We start from the raw sequence: 21894 nt of genomic DNA on the forward strand, positions 1-21894 counted from the left end.
ACATTGGCCTCCTAGAAGTTGCCACATAAATTAAATCAGATTAAAAAGAGAAAGATCCTTCTAAAGAGTTTAGGAAGATTGTTTTAAGAGCAATTCTGAAGTACATAAACATCTTTAAGGCTCTGGACACTCTTTTTATTCTCAAACCACCGTTTATTCCTGAGACCTTGTTGATCTATGTCACTGGAAAATGTGAAGTCTCACAGAAGAATTTGCCTGTTTAAGGCACTGAAATACAAGGTTTATGGAGAAATCCAAAAGGAGTTGAATCTATTTAACTTTAGGAAGAATGGATTGAAAAAGATTGAATATAGCTTGCAAAAAAATTTTTTTGCATGCATAATTATTTTTAATTTAAAAATATAAATTAAGGACAAAGAAAACAATGTAATTTCTCTTCAAATACTACCAACCCAGAGACACATTTTTGGGGGGACTTGGTCATATGATTCTCATTTTAATATTTTCTTTTTTAAATATATTTTATTATGCTATTAAAGTTGTCCCATTTTTTTCTCCCCTTTATTCCCCTCCACCCTGCACCCTGCTTCCCACCAGAATTCCCACCCCCACCCCACCTTATTTCATGTCCTTGGGTCATAGATACAAGTCCTTTGGCTTCTCCATTTCCCATACTATTCCTAACCTCCCCCTGTCTATTTTGTACTTGCATTTATGCTTCTTATTCCCTGTATGTTTTCCCCCATTCTCCCCACTTTCCCTCCCCTCTAATAACACTCCGTGTGGTCTCCATTTCTGTGCTTCTAGTCCTGTTCTAATTGTTTACTTGGTTTGTTTTGGTTTTTCAAGTTTTTAGGTTCAGTTGTTGATAATTGTGAGTTTGTTGTCATTTTTTTGTTCATAGTTTTGATCATCTTTTTCTTAGATAAGTCCCTTTAACATTTCATGTAATAAGGGCTTGGTGATGATGAACTCCTTCAACTTGACCTTCTCTGGGAAGCACTTTATCTGCCCTTCCATTCTAAATTATAGCTTTGCTGGATAGAGTAATCTTGGATGTGGGTCCTTGCCTTTCATAACTTGGAATACTTCTTTCCAGCCTCTTCTTGCCTGTAAGGTTTGTTTTGAGAAATCAGCTGACAGTCTTATGGGCACTCCTTTGTAGGTAACTGTCTCCTTTTCTCTTGCTGTTTTTAAGGTTCTCTCCTTATCTTTAATCTTGTGTAACTTAATTATGATGTGCCTTAGTGTGTGCTTCCTTGAGTTCTACTCCTTTGGGACTCTCTGGGCTTCCTGGACTTCCTGGAAGTCTATTTCCTTTGCCAGATTGGGGAAGTTCTTTCATTATTTGTTCTAGTAAGTTTTCAATGTCTTGCTTTTTTTCCCTCTTCTCCTTCTGGCATTCCTATGATTCGGATGTTGGAACATTTAAAGTTGTTCTGGAAGTTCCTAAGCCTCTCCTCACTTTTTTGAATTCTTGTTTCTTCATTCTTTTCTGTTTGAATGCTTATTTCCTCCTTCTGCTACAAATCATTGATTTGAGTCCCAGTTTCCTCCCCTTTACTACTGGTTTCTTGTGTATTTTTCTTTATTTTACCTGCATAGCCTTCACTTCTTTCTCTATTTTGTGACCATACTCAACCATTTCTGTTAGGATCTAGATTACCAGTGTTTTGAACTCTGCATCTGATAGGTTGGCTATCTCTTCATTGCTTAGTTCTGTTTCTGAAGCTTTGATCTGTTCTTTTATTTGGGCCATATTTTTTTGTCTCACCCACCTGTTATATTCTATGGGGAGGAGCCTTAGGTATTCACCAGGGCAAGGCAACCCAGGTTGCTGTGTTGTGGTGCTATATGTGGGGAGGGGTCTGAAAGGGAACAATGCCCTTTACTCAGCTCTCAACTGGCTTTCAGTCACTTTCCCCCACTACCCACAATCATATTAGGCCCCTCTGGTGCTTATTCATGGGTGTGTGGGCCTATGTACATTCTAGGACCCTGTGGGTCTCTCCAGCAAACTCTCCTGAGAGGCTGAGGGGCTCTCCTGCCACCACAATTCCCACTGGTTTTTACTGCCAGAGGCTTTGAGGCTTTATTTCCCCATGCTGGAACCCTGGGTTTTGCAGTCTGTCTCACTCCCTAGTTGTTCCTCCCAGTTTATCCCCATGTGAGTATGGGACTGCAGGTTTACCAGCCATTGCCTTCCTGCTCATCCTCTCCACCCTGCTGCGCATCTCCAGCCCTCCTACCAGTCTGAATAAATGTTTCTTCTTTAACTCTTTGGTTGTCAGACTTCCATACAGTTCAGTTTCCTGGCAGTTCTGGTTGTTCTTTGCCCTTAAATTTGTTGTTGTCCTTCTTTCAGTTGTGCAAGGAGACAGTGTATCTACCTACACCTCCATCTTGGCCAGAAGTCTCCTAATTTAGTTATAGTTTGTTTGTTTGTTTGTTTGTTTTAATTCTGCACAAGGTAGTCTTCCCTTTAAGGAAAGTAGGTTTGTGTTATAACAAACTAGAAATAATTTCGGTGTAAGGAAAACCTTGCTAATGATGAAGGTTGTAGCCTACAAGAAAAGATTATCAAGGGAAGGAGTGAATATCTACTGAAGAATCCTGAGGATGATTTTCAGGCCTTGACCCCCACCTTGGGAAACCTTAGATCAGCAACTGTACCATAGAAACAGAATGTGACCCACATTTTAAATTTTCTTATAGTCATTTTTTAAACATTAAAAGAAACAGGTAAAATTAATAACATATTTTACTTAACTGAAATATTTTAAAACATTATTTCAACATGTAATCAATGTTTCATAATTATTCATGAGATTTTCTACATTCTTTTTTCATACCAAGTCTGTATGTATTTTACATCTCAGCTCTCATGGGTCACATTCCCAGCATGATAGCCCTGTGTTTAAGACCAGATCTGGTCATAAATGCCACAATTACAAACCCACCTGTGTGTTTCTCTTCCAGAAGAGGACAAAGGAGAAGTTGGTGCATGTTCTTTCACTGTGTGGCCAGGAGGTGGGATTGAGCAAAAACCCATCAGTAAGTTCTATTATTTATCACATGTACTTTGGTATCATTTCTTTTTTACATTTGGTCAAAACAAGTTTAGAAGAGTTACCTATGTATTACAAGTATATCTATTATCTAGATCAAACCTCTATATCAACTCTTCCCACACCATTGTTTTCAGTCTCACCTTGGTTCAGAAACAATGAAAAATTTTGTTGGCTATTTGCTCCTGTTTGTCTATAAATAAATACTTAGTTATTTTCATTTTTGAAAATTTCTTAATTTTCTTAATAAAAATGCCCAGCTTCCTGAAAATATGTATGTGACTACTGCAGCAGTACATATGGTACACATGCTTTTTGGGTATAATTTTACTTTATAAACAGAACTCTTACTATGATGTCATTATTTTACTCACATACAGTAAGGTAAAAATAATGATATTTTACCATGTTTTTTCTCATATAAGCTTCCACTGAGGTTACTGGTTCGCCCTCACTGGTGTGGCTCAGTTGGTTGGATATCCCACAAAGTGAAAGGTTGTGGGTTCAAATCCCACTCAGGGCACATGCCTGTGTTGCAGGTTCAGTCCCTGTTTGGGGCACATACAATAGGCAACCAATCGATGTTTTTCTCCCTCTGTCCCTTCCTCCCTTCCCTTCTCTCTAAAAATAAATAAATAAAATACTTAAAAAAAAAAAGCCATGCCATCAAGCTTTGGAATATATGAATAATTATATTAGAAGTCAGCTTCTGAAGTCCTTCTAAAGTTTAAAAAAATTCAAATTGTGTGTGTAAGTCTATTGTAGCAAAAGCAATAAAAATCTCAGGGTCTGATTTCACCAGGTACAGTATTTTTATTTCATCTTTATCATGGCATCATATTATTAACCCACCCCCAAAAAACTCAAACTAAATAATTTCCTAAATAAAGTAAGAGTGACCAAACAGTTTCTCTAAGGAAATGGTAGGTAACATAATCCATGTGCGAGTGAAATATTAGAGGCTTGTAAATACTCGCTAAAGAGCAAATGTGCCCTAGCCAGCCATCATTTCAGTTAGGCCTCCACTAAAGTCACCACTGTAGTGTTATTGATCAGTAGGTTTGTTGCTGTGCCTGTGACATTATTTAGGGCAGAGGGGACAGGTGACAGTGGCCAGAGCAGATGAAGCCTCTGAGCCCACGAGGAAGGGAAATGGGAGCACTTGACTTCTGCAGAGTAGCTGTGCCCACTGGGGCCATTTCCTCCTGCCCCGGCACGTGGCACATTCCCCTTCAGATCCGAACCATGCTTCTGTGCCTCTCTGGCTGTAAATGTTTCCCAGGAGGAAATTACAAGTAAGGGCAGCAGCACTGGCGAGGAAAGGAGCCTTCAGCTGAGGAAACTGGAATTCTCATCTGGCTGCTCACTAACTTGCTGGCTGGCCCTCCACGTGTTCTGTCTCTTGTGTGCATGTGTGATCCCTGCACAGACTGTGTGTCATGTCACGTGTGTACCTGACACATAATGACTGCTCTGAAATGTAAGAGAAAAAGTACCTATAGTATCCTCTCACTCTTTCACCTTGGAGAATTTGTTCCACTTAAATTCTCCTAAACTATCACCTACTTTTCAAGGAAGACTAGACACTATAATGGTTAAATAAAGAGTCCTGTTCACTTTATTTAATATCATTCTGTGTTCAAAAAAAGCTGGATGGCAAAACACCTAGTTTCATTTGCAGTTTATAATTTGCACAAAAGTTCTGTTAAGATGGCCAAGTATAAAGAATCTAAACATAAATGTTAATTTTAAAATATTAATATATTGAAGATTTTAATAGAAAATATCTTGTTTTGGTTAAATCAGCAGTACAGGAATTTAAGTATAAATTATGAGCATGGCTGCTCAGTTATGCTTCTGTAGGTCAAATGAGCAAGTACTGTGCCTTTTGGTTTCTGGATTTTATTCTTTTCCAGTTTCTGGTTTATCTCTGAAAGGGTTAAGTCCTCTGCTCTCACACTTCATTCTGCAGTAACATATCTTGGTATCAGAAGTCCCAGAAATATTGTGTGACAATGTGTGTATAATGAAAGAGAGTGTGTACAAGTTTTAGCCTCATTTCAAAAACAGTGGAAATTTTCTTGGCTGCTCCAGTTTATGAACACACACATAGTTGTCACACACACACACACACGCACACACACACACTATCCAGTCTTCATCCATCAAACAGCCATTTGACTTGAACATTTTCCCAGTGCATGAACTTGTGTCTTTGCACCAAGTTTAATCTGAAGGCATCTGTCCAACATAAATAATGAAAGAACAGTCTAAAAATACCCACTTGAGGAATTAGGTGTGTACTGGAAACATAGTGTGAGGAAGAGCCAATAACAATTTTTTGTAGCATGAACAACCAGAGGGGATGGTTTCTCAAAAAAGAACTCATTGGATTTTTAGGTGATTTTTTCCTCGTGCGGGGACTTGGATCTGCTGGAGCACCAGACGAGTCTGGTCTCCTCTGAGGACGGCACCCGAGAACAGGAGAACATGGATGACACAAACAGTGAGCAGCAGTTCAGAGTCTTTAGAGACTTCGATTTCCTGGATGTAGAGCTAGAGGACGGAGAGGTATAGTATATTCTCTAAAAATAACCCACTTGACTAACAAAGGTTTCTTTTTATCTGCTAAATAATGAGTTTTCATGACTGAGTCTTTTCTTGAAAAGCTGTAAATTTTATTTTGAATCATCTTATTCCAAGGACGGCAGCTTCACTTTGGCACAAGTTACCACACCCTTCCTGTGTCAGCCCACAACAGATGCTGCTGGATTATTTTTAAATGGCCACAATCTGACTGCTTATGACCACACACAGGTTGTATGTGTATAGCCCAACAGTGAACTTAAAAAAATCACAAAATTTTCAAGTTCTGAGCCTATTCACTGATACCTGGCTAAAATAGGCAGAGTGTTTAATGCTTGTAAGTGTGAAATTGCTCTAATTCCGGTACTTTAGAGCTCGCCTGCTACAATGTGAGCTGGGAGCCTGAAGCCCCTGGTGCCTTTGTATGGCCTGATGAAGTCATTAGAACTCAAATGGGATGGAAGGCACAGGAGGGTGTCTGTCTCTGCTGTAGGGGGTGGCTGGTGTCCCCCACACCTGAAGCAGCTAATTCAAGTTTCAATAGGCAAAGGCAGATTGCCTATTTGGATGATAATTATGGTCACAAGATGCTTTCACTTATGACTGGAAGACAGCTTAGAGTATGTTCCAGCTGAGAGCAAGTCTCATGCCTCACAGGGTGAAAATGAAATTCAGTGAAGGGAAATTGGTGTGTGTAAAAAGGCCATGTACCTCTGGTACCACACTAGCTCCCAATGTTAATCAACTTACTTGAGCTCACGTGCAATTACACACACTATATTTTTTAAGAAGGTGGGAAGCTGGGGGCTTTCTGCTAGTCTTACAGTTAAAACAGAGGCCCAGATTTGAAGTTTCTCATCTACTGTGGTAAGGAGGCACCTCCTATCTTAACTGCAAGTAGCTTCTTACTTCACTAAAAGATAAGACTGCTGAGCAACTTGCTTATATCAAGGTGAGGCCAAGAGGCTATCTGCTTTTGTCCCTCACTGTCTACTGATGACCCTGGATATATGCACAAGCCAGAGAGAATCACACTCTCAGGAAGAATAGTAGTTACTTTACTAATTATTTCCCTGGAAATGAATTTGGCAGACACAGTATGTGGAAAGCTAAAGGCACTGACTGCAAGGTCATTGAAATAAGTGCAGGCTTTTCACCTTGAGTTGTTTAGAACCAGTAGAAAGTAGAACAGAGTTTTCTGACTGTTCATAATTAGTAATAAAGAAATCAATCACTAACTGTGGTGAGGATTGTTCTAAAAGTCTAACATGAAATACAACAATTCTGAACGTCTCTGAGCCAGTGCCAAGCTCCCTGACATGGGCTGCTGACCCCATCTTTCCTCCTGGGCTAGCCTTCAAACTTGCGCACTGTCTGCATTCTGGAAATAAAACTGAGGGGAAAAACTATGTAGTGAGAAGTACATCATTTTTTAGAGTCAGTCAAAGAAAAACATGTCATATGACATGACCTGACAGTAATAACGTAAGCAGGAGAACCAGACACAGTTTCAGAACTAACAAATTTAATTTCTATCAAAATAAAGGAAGGAAAATCTGAGATGCCCATCACTTGAAAGTAAATATGACACTAATGTTTCTCAGGGATAATAAGTAATGAATACTACTGGATTCTCTCTGCTGTACTAGCCAACAAGAACTATAACATCACAGTGATTTTATCTTATATGATTAAGAGCTCATAAAACATTCAAGAGTATGAAAGCATATATTGTATCCAAATAAAATAAACCCTGTGAGAATGTTTTGCTACATCTCAATAGGATGCAGTAAGGGGTGTTAGTGTGCTTACAGAGGGACAGAGTGAAAATGCATGGGCTTTGGAGCCAGACACGCCCCACTTTCAACTACAGCTCTGCCACTGACCTCACCGTATGACCACAAGCATGCAATTTCTCTTGGCTGCCTCATCTGCTCAGTGGGTATGAAAGCACCCTCATACAGAGTGGATCTGAGCATTTAGTGAGATAACCTACATAACACTTCTAGCACAGTGTCTCAAAGTCTGTTCCTTTGTACTGTTTCTTCAGTTTTTCCTCATCTGACAAGGGTAAGCATATTTAACTTTTAGACCAACACAAAATTATCAAAAATAAAGACTGGGTTTTTTTTGTCACATCTATTCCTTTTCATTAAATTTTCTCAGGATTTATTGCCTAATATTGTAAGGGTTTGTCCTTGAACTCTTCAGAATCTTTGAAAGGTGCTGTGTCTTTGCTACTAACTATACACCAGCAGTGTAGACACCATGATCATACTCACCTTTCTCTTGGTGAGCAGGGTTAAGTGACACCACCTTTTTTTTCTAGTTGATGGCCCTGATTCACTTTCCTGTGACATTTCACAATTTTCTCACAAATACTTAGTCATTCCCTCCACTCAAAAACCTTGAGGAGACCAAAATCACCACTGAAGGGGAAAGCTATTTCATAAACTACATTTATGACTTGTTACCCTGACTCCATCATCCACTAGTATGAGGTTGGGAATTTCTGGTTTGATGCTGATTTTTTTCTTTGGGGTTTGTGTAACTTTACCTTTGTTTAAGTTGCATCTACTGAAGTATATGTCGTTAGCACTGTTTGTTGTGTTAAAACTAAGACAAAACCACCACGAGTGCCCTTAATATCACCATTTAAAACAGACCTTTTAATTTGTTTTTCTGTCCTTTCCATCTGCTGCCCAGGAGCTTCAGGTAAGAGGATGTTCTTTTTTCAGGTATGCGAGCCAGTGTTTTGCATTATTGCAGATTGATAACAACAGAGTTGCTTCTTCCTCCCTTCCAGCATATGTATGCCTGTTTGTGTGCATATTCACATTGATGGGTGTGTGATATAAAGAAGCACTTTCCTCAGTTGTCCTAATTTAAATTTTTTTCTAAAGTATAGCTACAAGAGAGTTTAAAAATCTTTATATGCCTAGTTCTGGAAGTTGCATGATGATATATCTTGAGAGAAAGTGAGTTTTTAAATATGACCCTTAGAAATCGTATGGTTTTTGATTAGACAGTTGCACAACCGGGTTGGTTTTGTTGTTAGATTCCTTGGTGAAATCAACCAGCTGCATCAAATAATGCATTATGTATGGCTCCAATCAGAATGTTTTATATTCCAGGAATTAGGAGCTATCTTTGTATGGTAATTATATAAACTTTCACTCAAATGAGGACCTTTTTGCAAACAAGTGGTTGCTAATAATTGCGCCCACACAACAGACATAAATCAGGACCATCCTGGGCAGACTAACGTAGCACCCATGATCAGCCTGTATCCATGACCTATCAAACTTACTCTAAGTATGTACATTAGGTACATATTTTGACCAAGTTTCTTCAACAGTAATCATATTTGTCAGATTCCCAATATGAAGAAAAGTTGTTTCAAAGACTGTTGTTTTCCACATTTCTAGAACATTCAATCATTAATGCTTTTTATCTCAGTATAAATCCTGAGTGGTTAAATTTGCTAACTGACATGTACAAATTGTTCATCAGGAAAACTGACTATCTTCTAAATTTTCTCACACATAGAAAAATCTGTCATAATCACTAACACACTGTTTTGACATTTGACCTCATTCGTAACATAAAATGCAGATCTAACATTTGGGTTTTAGGGAAGGAGGAGGGTGGCTCCCCCAGTAGCGCTGTTCCTAGGCCACACCCAGAAGGCCTTGTTGGCTTTTAATCACCACATACTTTAACTTGGGCTAGACCACAGCACTGTTCCATCTCAGCAACCACCAGGAAACAATTTCAACACCCTTGCCTCTAATGGAGACTGTGTCCTCTCAAAACATCCAGGTAATATTCCAGCAAGGACAGATTTCCCTAATTCCCAGTTCTTAAGACTGATTCATCCAGGTTTCATCAGAGCTGCAACCCAACCAACAGTAATAGCAGTCCATGCGCAGTGGTGTTTTCTGACCTAGACTTCTGCCATTTCTGTGCCAGCTCAGGGCTCTGTCTCAGGGTCAGTGGGGACACCTCCAGAATTGTTGCCTCAGATAGTTCATCCAACCCATCCACTGATTTGGTGCAAGAGAACCAGTTGTGTGAATTTATTTTTTATATTTATATTTGCATATTTCTGCTAGTAATTTTCACATTATTCTTTTTCCTCTATCTAGCATTATTTTTCTTTATATTCTTTTGTTTCTTCACACATAGCTTTTTCTTTCCAGAACTCTTTCCTTTCTACTGTTTTTGTTATATTTTTTCACTAAAATAGCTATTTTTAAATCCCAGCACAATAGTTAGCCTTTTCCACCAGAAAAAAAAAATTGTTTGGTGATAATTTATCACAGCAGATATAGATAAAAGGTACAGATATAGGTAAAACAGCAGATACAGCTATAGAATATGAAAATTATATTGAGTCTGGTTTCCCTTTATAATCAAACAGCCCTAAAACAATAATAAATAGGGTTGGATAATGATAATTTGTATATTATATCCAGAATGTATTTAATATTCTTACCTGTTGCCTTCTACAAAACAGATTTTGGAAGAGCTAAACATCTGTTAAATGACAGATCTGTGAGATATTCTGGCAAGCTCTGTTTTATTAGGAGCATAAAGAAATAGACCCTTAACCAGAGGAAAATTAATAAACTTAATGTTCACTAATTTTAACAATAATTTGTATCTCTCATGTTTTATTATTATGCTACTAACTGAGATCTCACCATAAAAAGTTAATGGTGTACCATTAGACAGTGTTTTAAATGATTCATAAATGGAAGGATTCTATAGTATATTTTATTTAGTTTACCTATTGGTTTAGATTAAAATTTGCTTACCATGGGCTATATAATATTTCTTTTCATTTATTCCTGTCTTAAGAGAGAGAGAAATATGGCGAACACAAAATTCAATATGCAGATAATACACAATTGTACACCTAAGACCAATATAATATTATTAACCAATGTTACCCCAATGAATTCAGTTAAAATTTTTAAATAAAATAAATAAATAAATATGGAAAAGAGAAATAAAACCCAAATTAGTTTCTAGAAAAACATTTTATGTTGGTCAAATAAACAGTTAACATAGTTAATTGCAGAGAAAGTCTGAGATATAACTCACAGCTTTTTAAAAAACTTGCATCACTACTCAACCCACTTGGTGCCTCACCCAACTTGCATGCCAACCAGGGCTGTTTCAGTGGCTGAGAGTTACAGGTAGCCAGCAGGTGGTAACATGTCTTGGGGTGCCTTGGATCTTTTACTGACCTCCCTCAGGCCCTATATTTTTGGCACTGGTCTTGGTTTGCAGTGTGACCCCTCCCATGCAAATCCAAGCCCAGCATGGGCAGCTATCAACCAAGGATCTCCATGTAGCTCCCAACAGATAGCCCAGGCCCATAACAAGCAGTGTGTGACATTGGCCTGTACTAGAGCCCCTCCCAAGGGGCTCCAGAACCAGCACACACAGTGGCCAGCCATAGACCACAACAGAGAACCACCTGATTAACTTCATAAGCAGCACACACAAAGGGAGATCTCAGTAGGCATCAGACCTTGCTAGAGCAAACCCTACTCTGTGGGGACAGCCACAGCACAGAATGACTAATCATGACTAGGATCAGTCATGACTAATCCTCAGGTCAGCCAGCCTGAGGTTCAAACCCATCCACTAACATGCCAACATCAATTAAGACTCAACTACAACAGCAGGGCACATACAACCCACACAAGGAGAATCCTGGAACTATGCTCAAGTGACCAGAGAGACCATCCCACTGGGCCCCACAGGACACTTACTATATAAGGCCACCCTCCCAAGACTGAACATATAGCACATCTACCTAATAAAGAGAAATAAACACTGAGAGGTAGCCAAATCTGGGACACAAAGAAACATGTCTGAAGTGAAAGAACAGTAGAAATCTCTAGGGGGAAAAAAAACTAAATCAAATGGAGACAAGCAATCTACTAGATACAGAGTTTAAAACACTGGTCACCAGGATGCACAAGGAACTTAGGGGAAGAATGAACTCATGGAGAACTTCAACAAATAAATAATAAGCATAAAAAGGACATAGAAACTATAAAAAAGAACCACCCAAAAATGAAGAATGCACTATAAGGAATCAATAGTGATTAGATGCAGCAGAGGATCAAATCAGCTATTTGGAACACAAGGTAGCAGAAAACACCAAATAAGAACAGGAAAAAGAAATTGTTAAATGAAGATAGGTTACGGAACCCCTGGGACAACATCAAGCATAACAATACCTGTATCACATGGATAACAGAAGGAGAAGAGAGAGAAAAATAGATTCAGAACCTATTTGAAGAAATAATGACTGAGCCCTATGCCAAGGTTACAAGTTCAATCTTTAGTTAGGACACATACAAGAAGCAATCAGTGAATGCATAAATAAGTGGAACAACATATCAATGTTTCTTTCTCTCTCCCTCCCTCTCTCTCTCTCCCCTCCTCCTCCCACCCCCTTCCCCCCTCTCTAAAATCAATAGATGATTTTTTTTAAAAAGAAGTCATGACTGAAAACTTCCCTAACTTAGTAAAGGAAAAACACATACATGTCCACGAACTAAAGAGTCCCAAACAAGATGAACCCAAACAGTACCACTAAGACACATCATAATTAAAATGGCAGAGTTTAAAGACAAAGAATCTTAAAAGCAGCAAGAGAAAGCTGTTAGTTACCTACAAGGCAACTCCATAAAACTGTCAGCTGATTTCTCAACAGAAAATTTGCAGGCCACAAGGGAATAACACAAAATATTCAGAGTGATAAAAAGCAAGAACTTATAACCAAGACCAGTTTACTCAGCAAGGCTATCACTTAAAATTGAAGCAGAGATAAAGAGCTTCCAAAAAAAAAAAAAAAACTACAGGAGTTCATCACCACCAAACCAGTATTACAAAAAAACATTGAAGGGACTTCTTTAAGAAGAAAAAGACAAAAAAAAAAAAAAAAACCAGCAACAAAATGTGAAAAATAAAATGGCAAAAACTACCTATCAATTATCACTTTAAATGTAAATAACTTAACAATAATCCTATCAATAATCACTTTAAATGTAAATAGCTTAAATGGTCCAATCAAAAGACATAGGGTAGCTGAATGGATAAGAAAACAAGATATATATATGCTATCTACAAGAAACCCACTTCAAATTGAAAGACACAGACTGAAGCTGAAGAGATGTAAAAAAGATATTTCATGCAAATGGAAACAAAAAGAAGCTGGGGTATCGATACTTATACAGACAAAATAGATTTTAAAATAAGTGATATAATAAGAGACAAAGAAGGACATTACATAATAATAAAAAGACCAATCCAACCAAAGGATACAACCCTTGTAAACATCTATGCACCCAAAATAGAAGCACCCACATATATAAAGTAAATATTGATATACATAAAGGGAGAAATCAACAGTAAAAAGTCATAGTATGGAACTTCAACACCCCATTGACATCAATGGATATGTCTTCCACACAGAAAGTCAACCAGAAAACAGTGACCTTAAATAGGACCAGGTGGATTTCAGCCCAAAGAAGCAGAAAACACATTCTTTTCAAGTGCACATAGAAAATTTTTCAGGATAGAACACATAGCAATTCTTAATAAGTTTAGGAAGATTGAATCTTCTCAAGCATCTTCTTTGACCACAATGGTATGAAACTAGAAATCAATTAAAAGAAAAAAAACTAAAAAACACATAAACACATGGAAACTAATTAATATTTTACTAAACAATGAATGGGTTAACAATGAGAACAGTAAAGATATCAAAAGATACCTTGAGATAAATGAAAATAAAAAGACAACCCAAAATCTACAGTGAAAGCCACCCTAACAGAGAAATTTATGGTGATATAGGCATACCTCAAGAAACAAGAAAATCTCAAACAAACAATCTAACCTTACCACTGAAGGAAACAGGAGGGAAAAAAAAAACCCAAAGGGAGTAGAAGGAAGGAAATAATAAAGATCAGAGTGGAAATGAAATAGGATCTAAGAAAATAATAGAAAAATCAATGAAAATAAAAGCTGGTTCTTTGAAAAAATAAACAAGACTAATAAACATTTAACCAGAATTATTGAGAAAAAGAGAGACATGAATAAATTAAAGCAGAAATGAAAGAGGGAAAGTGGCAACTGACAGAAATACAATTATAAGAAAATGCTAAGAACAATTATACAAACAAATTAGACAATCTGGAAAAAAATGGATTAAGTTCCTAGAAACATGCAATCTTCCAGACTAAATCAAGAAAAAAAATCTGAACAGACTGATTACTTCCAAAGAAATTGAATAAGTAATCAAAAAACACCCAACAAAAGTCCCAGACCAGAAGTCTTTTTACCAAAAAAAGGTGAATTTTACCAAACATTCAAAAAACAATGAACACCTATCCTCAAACAATTCCAAAAAATATTAAGAGAAGTCTCCCAAGTCATTTTACAAGGCCACCATTATCCTTATTTCACAACCAGACAAAAACATTTTTAACATTATAGGGAAATATCTCTGATCAACATACATGCAAAAATCCTCAGCAAAATATTAACAAAACAAATGCATCAGTTGAAAAGATCATATACCATGATCAAGTGGAATTTATTCCTGGGATGCAAGGATGGTTCAGTATCTGCAAATCAGTTAACATTATACACCACATAACCAAGAATGAAGGAGAAAAATCATATCATTATATCAATAGATGCAGTAGAAGCATTTGGCAAAATCTAGGAATGATTTATCGTGAATACTCTGCAAAGTGGGAATAGAGGGAACATACCTCAAAATAATAAAGGGCATATATAATAAACCTACAGATAACATACTAAACAGGAATAAGCTAAAAATGCTTTTCATAAGATCAGACAAGGATGCTCAGTTTCAGCACTTTTATTCAACATAGTACTGGAAATCCTAGCCACAGCAATCAGACATGAAAAAGAAATAAAAGGCATCCAGATTGGAAAGTAGGAAGTAAAATTGTCATTATATACAGACATCATGATTCCTATCATAAATTCATAAATTCAGTAAAGCAGCAGATACAAAATTAATATTCAGAAATTGGTTGCATTTTATTATGAGAGAGAAATTAAGAAGATAATTTCATTTACAATTGCATCAAAAAGAATAAAATACTTAGAAAAACATTTAGCCAGGAAGGAAAAACACTAGTACTCAGAAGACTATAAGACACTGTAGAAATAAATTGAAGAAGATACAAATAAATGGAAGCATTTGCCATGCTCATGGATAGGAAGAATTAACATCATTAAAATGTCCATATTACCCAACACAATCTATAGATGCAATACAATCCTTTTCAAAATGCCAATGACATTTTTCACAGAACTAGAACAAATAAACCCACACCTACATGGTCAATTGATATATAGCAAAGGAGGCAAGAATATACAATGGGTTAAAGACTGTGTTCAAATAATGCTGTTGGGGAATTTGGACAGATACGTGCAGAAAAATAAAACTAGACTATATTCTTACACCATACAAGACTGAGCTCATTATAGATTTAAGATTTAAATATAAGACTCAAAACTGTAAAACTTTTAGAAGTAAACATTGGCAATAGTTCCAACATTTCTCTTAGTAATATTTTTCTATATATCGCCTTGGACAAGGGAAAACAAAGGGCAAAATAAACAAATGGGACTACATCAAACTAAATTTTTTGCATAGCAAAGGAAACCATCAACAAAACAAAAAGACAACCTACTGAATGGGAGAGGATATCTGTGAAAAAAATCCAATAAGGGGTTTATATCCAAAATTTGTGAAGAACTCATACAATTTTAACACCAAAAAAAAATCCAATTACAAAATGGGACTAATCAGAGAGATGTATATTAAAACCACAGTGAGATATCACCTCACACCTGTCAGAATGACTATTATCAATAAATCAACAAATAGCAAGTGTTGTTGAGAATGTGGACAAAGGGTACCCTTGTGCACTGTTGCTAGGATAGCAAATTGGTATATACACTATGGAAAACTAGATGGAGTTTTCTCAAAAATTTAAAAATAGAACTACCTTATGACCTAGCAGTTTCACTTCTGGGTATACATACAAAGTAATCCAAAACACTAATTTGAAAAGATACATGCACCCCTTTGTTTATTGCATCATAATTTCCAATAGCCAAGATATGAAAGCAACCCAAGTACCTCTCAACAGACAAGTGAATAAAGAAGATGTGTTAACATACACACAATGGAATATTAGTCATAAAAAAGAATGAAATCTTACCATTTGCAACAACATAGATGGATTTAGTGGGTATTATACTGAGTAAAATAAGGCAGACACAGAGAGACAAATACCATATGATTTCACTTATATGTGGAATCTAAAGAACAAAATAAATGAACAAACAAAACAAACAGACCTATAAATACTGAGAAAAAAACAGGCTTGCTAGATGGGAGGGATGTTAGGAGACTGGATGAAAAAGAGGAAGGAATTAAGAAGTTCAGATTGATAGTTACAAAATAATCATAGGGATATAAAGTACAGCATAAAGAATACAGTCAATAGTATTTTAATAACTGTGGGTACCAGAAATATTGTGGGTCTACTTTATAAAATACACAATTGTCTTACCACTCTGCTGTACAACTAAAACTAATATAAAATAATATTAAATATAAACTGTTATTGAAAAATATTAAGAAAGGGTACAGGTGAGCAATAATGCTTGGTATCAAGTCAGCCATTTCAGGTCCAGGAAAAACTATTTTCTGTGTTGGGACAATTAATGATAATGATTCAAAAGCAAAAGCTGAGCCCTGCTGCTGGGACCTTTGCATAGTGCATGACTGGCTAGCTTTCCCAGCCGCTCTCCCATCTTTTTAACTCTGCATTTTCTCTGTGAAAATGATGGAATGTTTGCCTAGTGCTCTTCTCCTTCATACCCAGAGGAGGTGCAATATGCTAGAAGCATAGCTCCACTTTTGCTCCTTCTGAGAACAGCTCTAAACAAGGGTTGGGAGTACATGTTTTTTGGACATGTTTTACTCTCAATGGTCTCTTTCTTACAGATTTTTGGAAACACAGATCATTTATAGAGTTTACCCAAAAACACTTTTTAAAAAACATAATATTACCCACCACATTATATAAAAGTATGACCATGTCTACCTATGACAATATGCATGAAAGTGAAAACAACTTGCTTTTACTGCTTTTCCCATCATGTCACAAAAGGTTTGGTACCAAAGGACATGAGGGCTTGAGAGTTCATAACGCAAATATTTACTTCTAAGCCATGACTAATTGATTGTGTGAAGGTTATGTGAAAACAGTCAATTTGGACATGAAAAACCAGCTGATGGTGTGATTTCAGGGTGAGAGTATGGACAACTTCAACTGGGGTGTGCGCAGGCGTTCTTTGGACAGCCTGGACAAGTGTGACATGCAGCTTCTAGAGGAGAGACAGCTTTCTGGAAGTTCTCCCAGCCTAAGTAAAATGAACCGTGAGGACTCTGATGAATCATCTGAGGAGGAGGACCTTACAACCAGCCAGATCCTGGAGCACTCAAACCTCGTAAGTACAAGTTCTCCCACTGCAGAAACTGGGAGGTTTGTTTTTAAGACTAAAACAGTAGCACAGTTTCCAACTGAGCTAAAGAAACTTCCAGAGTTGCTAAACTATACTCCGAACCATCTTGATGAGATCCCATCCATTTATTCTTTCCTTTATGTCCCTTGTTCTAAGGGATATATCAGTGAAAATATTACTACATGAAATATCTGAGATTTTCCTGCCTATGTTCTCCTCTAGGACTTTTATGGTGTCATGGCTTATACTTAAGTCTTTTATCCACCTTCAATTTATTTTTGTGTATGGTGTAAGTTGGTGCTTGAGTTTCATTTTTTTGCATGTAGCTGTCCAGATCTCCCAACACCATTTGTTGAAGAGGCTATTTTTACTCCATTTTATGCTTCTGCCTCCTTTGTCAAATATTAATTGACCATAGAGACGTGTGTTTATTTCTGGGTTCTCTATTTGTTCCAGTGGTCTATGTGTCTGTTCTTATGCCAGTACCAGGCTGTTTTGATTACCATCAAGTGGTGTCAAACTGAGTCACACTGGCCTCTTCTCTCTAAGTTGAAAATGGAAGCAAATGCCTGGGTATTTATTCTATTATTAATAGTTGCTGGATGCCATCAAATCTGCTAGGGCCTAGATTTTCCCAAAATAACTTTAATTATTCCAGGATCTTTTTAAAAATTCCTCAGACTTCTAAATTTTAGGAATTATGGCAGATGAACATTTTGATATGAGTATCTGAAAGTCTGGGTTTTTGTGTGTTAGGTGCTATGCCATCTCGCTCCAGGTTGCCAGCTCCCATGTCTAAGACCTGATAACAGTAAACTATATATACTGAACAAGACATATCAACCAACAATTAGTTCATACAATGGTCTGTACTCCTATGGAAAGAAGAATTAGAGTTTTAGCAAATATCACACTGAATTATTTTCTTTATTTTGTCAACAGATTATGAATCTCTCCCCTTCTGAGGAGGCCAATCCCGTGGAATTGCTCACTTCGGCCTGCGAAATGACGCCGGCTGACCCTCATTCCTATAGCACCAGCATGGCTAGCTTTGACTCTTCTTTGCCCAATATGAATAATCTTCAGATTTCTGAGGGTTCCAAGGTGAAGAGATTTTGACAATTACGATTATAGTTTTCTTAAAGAAAAAGTCCTTCCAATTTTCTGAGAATTCTTAGGGGGTTGTGATTTGAGGGGGCTACTTTTATCTTTTTCTTTCTTTCTGTTTTGAAATAATTGAGTTTGTGCACCTGAGCCTATGTTTGGAGGGGTTTTTTTCCCCTCATAACTTGAGCAGCCACCCTCTTGTTCATTTGATATGAGGTCTTTTTCAAATGAAACAGTCTGCATTTTCCATACAGCATGAACACAGCTGATTAATGACAGAACAAATTGTTGCATTCCTGAGACTGCTGTGACTGGCAAACTGCTGTTTTTAGTCATGACTTTCATAAAACAATATGCTGTTGAAGTGTGGGTGCATGTATGTATTGCAGGACATTTTTTCCTATGTAGGAACCAATTATACAATTTGTACATTGATTCAGTCCTCTCCTTTTGGCGTACTGTCAGAATTTTCAGCACCAGTCACAGTATTACAAACAAAGTAGATTCGCACAAAACAGTCCTAGCCAGGCTCTCTGAGGAGAAAAGTAAGTAATGGATACAATCTTCTTATTTAAAAGTTCAGCTTAAAAGAAAAACCTAATGATATGTATTCCATTTAAAGCTTATTTTATCAAAATTTCCAGAAAATATCCTCTCTGTAAAACTGTTCACTCCCACGGTGTTCATATATGTGTGCATCAGATTAGAATTTTGTTTTCTTACACTACATATACCAAAACAACCTATTCCTATTAAGATAAAATTGTCTTTATCTTGATATTATGCTAAGTTTGAAAGAAAAAATAAAATAGAAAAAATTATAAAAGTACATTCTCTCTGATACTTCTAATGGGAAAAAATATAATAATGGAAAAACAGTAATATTTTGGATTTTTTATAGTAATATTTCAGATTCTTTTCTAGATCTGAAATCTAGAAAAAACTTATGTACTTTAAACTAAGAGAAACCAACCAAAATACATCACCTAAAAATATTGAAGCTTAAAGCAAAATTATGTTTAAGATTGTCCCATTGCAAAGGAACTCTGATCAAGGATTCTTAGTGTTAGTAGAGTCCTTTTTCAGCCAGAAAGGAAACTTACCTGAGATTAAAGCACCACCATCCTAAAATTAAGAAATCAAATTTCATGGAAATGACTTCATGCTTCTCAGTCTTGAAATAGGCATTTTCTCAGTTTTTCTATTTTGAATGCTTAGTTATATAGATTGCTCAGAGAAAGCTCTGCCTGAGTAATAATATTTTATGGGCTCACAGAAATCATCTAATTCTATCAAGAAAAAATTGAATTTAATTTCTGAAAAGCTATCTCTGTCTCAACATAACTTGGGTTTTTGCAATGTTTGATATATCTGTGATGTTACAAAAAGAAAATAAAAGATATTTTTATAAGAACTCAGCCATTCCATAATAGTGTATGTACACTAATAACCCAGACCAGTGACCATGGCCAGTCTTGTGCAATTTTAAAAAGCAGGAAGAAACAGATGTGGATAAGCCTCCAACACCCAGTACATATGAGTAATTCTTTCAAAGATGTGAGATATGCTAACTCCCTAACACATCTTTAAACACTCCTGTTAATTTCCTTATTAATCTTCAATTCAGAATACTAAATGGGTGACAAGATGTCAACCATGATAATGCTTTAATTCATACACAGTTCTATTTTGCCTGTTTTTGTGATTGCTTTAAGAAAATGACTCACTGAAACAAGAATGTGTAATTTCTTCCTCTCCTCTTCTGGTCTGTTACCCAGTGATCTTTCTTTCTTTTGTAAAGAACAATCAATCTCCCCCTGGTCCCCCTGGCCCAGCTTCAAACCCAGCTTCTGTTTCCATGTGACTTGTTATGACTCCTTCCTGCCCCTCCCTGATCCTAGTTCTGCCTGCCCTGCAGCCCTTTCATTGTGCTGCTCATTCTGCATTTTACAGTAATAGGAAAGCGCCCCTCATATCTGTTATCTTCAAGGGATATTCCCAAGAAGACAGCATATACATCAATGGAACCTGAGGATTTTCAGTGTGGAAAGACCTGGCAGTATGGTAGTTCAGTGACCACTATGGAGCACTCACACACACTGGACACATTTCTTGAGCAGCTACCATACTGTCACTGAGGGTTCTAAATTCTAGTTTCCATAGGTGAGGGGTTCTATGTTGGAGAGTCAGTTCTGGATAGGCTGAGGCTGTTCAGTGGAAAAATGTTCTGAATCCAGTGCTGTTGTTTCTAACCCCAGCTCCAGCCCTGATGAGACACTAGGCAAAGCCCTTCCCACATGGGGCATCGTTTCCTTATCAAATGTGGGGCACTGTGGTCTTTCCAAGTTTAGCATTTGTATTCCATAATCATGGGTCAAATATGGTAAGCTCTTGAGAGCCTTTTTGGGAACTATTGTAGAGAAGACTGAAAAATAAAGAAATAACAGAACTTCAGATAATTTCTGAGTCTGCTTATAGAAATTGATGACATTACAGCTAGAAAACAAAGTCCCTCAACACCTGTCACTGGCAGGATTTCAGCCTCTTTTCCTTTGGTTGAACAGACTTTCCCATGCATTTTTATATTTTAGGTGGGGGATTCTTTTCTCTATTCTTCCAGGTTGAAGCTGTCCAGGAGGAGGAGGACACCACTGTACACGAAGATGATCTTTCTAGTTCCATCAACGAACTCCCAGCCACTTTCGAATGCAGCGATAGCTTTAGTCTGGATATGACTGAGGCAGAAGAAAAAGGCAACCAAGCTCTGGACCAATTCAATCTGGCAAGGTAGAGAACTTGGTGGAAATGCGTGGTGCCAGTGTGCATGGTCCATGGGAGTGCAATCACTCTGACTCAAATTAAATGTCACACTCACACTGCTGGAACCTCCTTACAAAGGAGTTCAAATTGACACATAACCTGGAAGGCTCCTAGCAGGTTGGAATCATCCATCCCCAGTGTAGGCCTACATGGAACCAAAAAGGTACTCATGTAGGAGCTCGTAGAGCCACAGAATAACATATAAAGCTGTAATGGGGCCTGGGGACATGATCCAAGCCTTGTGAGCTTTGAAAATAAGCAAGATTGGCAAGCCTTGGAAATGAGAAGTTCTTTCCATTTTGAGTTAAAAGATCAGAACAAGAGGCTCTTTATAAGCTAAATACCTACTCTTTTTCGAGTGGGTGGCTTCCAGCCTTGTGGCTGATATTTCTGAGGCAAGTGAGATGTAGTATATAGTCAGAGAATACAAACAGGAAAAAATTTAAATAGGAATAGAGATGTAAATAATAATGCAGTGTCTATAATAAATCAAAAACATTAATGCTGCAGATTTACTTCAGGAGAAGAAAGTCAAAACCTTAAAATCACTTCTCTGAACATTGAAAATAAGAGCTAAGTAGCAAAGTTCCACTGTTACAGTGGCTGATATCCACTCAACAAATTGCTTATGGTAATGCCTAGAGAAGGATTTGCCTTTTAACTTTTGTTCTTATTCTTTCCTTTCTTTGTTTCTCTCTGCATTTCTCTTTCCTTTCCTCCCTCCACTTTTCTTCTGGGCATTTATGCA

At 37.2% G+C, this 21894-nt stretch overlaps 1 protein-coding gene across 11 annotated transcripts in view; it reads left to right on the forward strand.

Annotated features, from left to right (window-relative positions):
• The window catches only part of FRY (FRY microtubule binding protein), a 541372-nt gene that overhangs the window by 445097 nt on the left and 74381 nt on the right, over positions 1–21894 (forward strand). For 8 of the 11 annotated variants that reach the window (XM_045844752.1, XM_045844742.1, XM_045844745.1 and 5 more), the window contains 6 exons: positions 2941–3015; positions 5430–5600; positions 8322–8330; positions 17004–17204; positions 18162–18323; positions 20947–21113. In XM_045844752.1, coding sequence (XP_045700708.1) covers positions 2941–3015; positions 5430–5600; positions 8322–8330; positions 17004–17204; positions 18162–18323; positions 20947–21113 — 785 coding nt within the window. The remainder of the gene's footprint in view (positions 1–2940; positions 3016–5429; positions 5601–8321; positions 8331–17003; positions 17205–18161; positions 18324–20946; positions 21114–21894) is intronic. The other 3 variants (XM_045844744.1, XM_045844749.1, XM_045844743.1) reach the window with 2 other exon arrangements.

This window comes from Phyllostomus hastatus, unplaced genomic scaffold (assembly GCF_019186645.2).
Source record: "Phyllostomus hastatus isolate PE091 unplaced genomic scaffold, TTU_PhHast_1.1 phas_contig_41, whole genome shotgun sequence".
Taxonomy (NCBI): Eukaryota; Metazoa; Chordata; class Mammalia; order Chiroptera; family Phyllostomidae; genus Phyllostomus; species Phyllostomus hastatus.